This window comes from Formica exsecta, unplaced genomic scaffold (genome assembly GCF_003651465.1).
Source record: "Formica exsecta isolate Colony F162 unplaced genomic scaffold, ASM365146v1 scaffold54, whole genome shotgun sequence".
Taxonomy (NCBI): Eukaryota; Metazoa; Arthropoda; class Insecta; order Hymenoptera; family Formicidae; genus Formica; species Formica exsecta.
Window position 1 is genome coordinate 1 of NW_021852643.1, and position 1555 is coordinate 1555.

Sequence of the window (1555 nt, forward strand, 5' to 3'; positions counted from 1 at the left end):
GAACCCATAATGTTTTCGAATGAGTTCCGCTGGAGATGGTTATTGACAAGATACAAGATCGTTTTAGAGATCGTGCCAATTGGACGCGGATAAAAAAATAATTCTATTTTACCGTAAAAAGGCAGCGGAAGCGACGGGGCACATATCAAGACGCTTTACCGGATAACGTTAAAAAAAATAACATATATATACTTATATACATGAAGATACGATTTACCGAAGAATGTCGAAATATTCGTTCGTATCTGCCGACTGTACGGGCGGCTTAAGTAATTACAGGTAATAAAAACAGAAAATCGTCTCCTGACTAGAAACTTGCGTGGTCGAGCTGCAGGAGCTGGAAGGAGTATTCAGTGGCAGTATAAGAATGACGAATCGATTGTCACTTAGAATCCATGCGCCTCAGCAGATGTTCATCTTGGACAGTGAATTAAGGCACTGTTAAACGCTATTAAGATATTCGGTAGAAGTCGGGACCACGTCCGCAGACTACGCCAAGCGAATCCACGCAATGTGCGTTCTTTTGATTATCAAAAGACCAAGGCACTCTTCGATCGCGTAGCCAGGTTCTCGTCTGCGATTCAATCCGATATAGCCAGAAGGTCAAAAACTTCGATAGAACGAAATTGAAAAAGGAGGCTGTTCAGTGATCCTCGCCTTGCTGGAAATGACCGTTTCGATTTAGCGGTTGCCTTTCTGGAGCGTCGGAAGGCCTATTCCTCTTAAAGAATCCGCACTGTAAATTATAGACAAGATTAATCAATCAATTGTTTATCCACGTCTCAAGCATTAATATCAACACTGAGGACTGAATAAATTTAGCAAATTTAAATATCACTAGATATTTGGATCAATATTTCTCCACAAAACAATTAAAAAAAAATTTTTAATTATTTATTTTTGTTTTATAATGCACGCATTACTAACCTTATGAAGCAAGTAGATGAGCAGCAAGAGGATTATCATTCCTGCGCAGGCCGACAGAACTACCACCCACACTGGAATGATGTCCGGAGCGGAAGGTGGTGCGCTAGGTTCAATGTTCGTGATAACTTCGTCACTTCTGATGACTTGTTCGGCTGGCGTACCGATGAACGGTTGCTTCGTAACACGCGCCACCAGCTTAGTCGACACTTTCACCTTCTCCGTAAAGGCTACCTCTTTCAAAGTTCTAGCGTCCACGCGATACCTCGCGCCGATCCAGACCTCTTGATCTTTCTTTAATGGACCCAGCACACATCGCAGCATCACGCATTTTGCTGCGTCACAGGGTCGTACTGGTTGATCCTGCGATTCAGGATCGTTCTCATAATAATCTTCATTCTGAAACGCAGCTTCATTGGATAAGAAGTCGTCCGTCTCGAGATCTCGCCGATACCTGTGCAGTCGCTCGAATTTCTTGAACTCTTGAACGTCGATCATGTCACTTTCGCGTCTGTGCCTCGGACCTAGAAGGTCGGAGTCCGATCTCTCGGTAGAGAACTCATCGTTAAATCGATCACGATGAAATCGATCATCTTTTCCGTAGACTTTGGTATTGCCTGTTCGCTCTTCC

The 1555-nt window shown here is 43.4% G+C and overlaps 1 protein-coding gene across 1 annotated transcript in view; it reads right to left on the reverse strand.

Annotated features, from left to right (window-relative positions):
- Nucleotides 1-49: 49 nt before the first annotated feature.
- The window catches only part of LOC115241917 (integrin alpha-PS2-like), a 6982-nt gene continuing 5476 nt past the window's right edge, over nt 50-1555 (reverse strand). The window contains 2 exon segments of the mRNA XM_029817890.1: nt 50-736; nt 928-1550. Coding sequence (XP_029673750.1) covers nt 644-736; nt 928-1550 — 716 coding nt within the window. The 3' untranslated portion in view covers nt 50-643.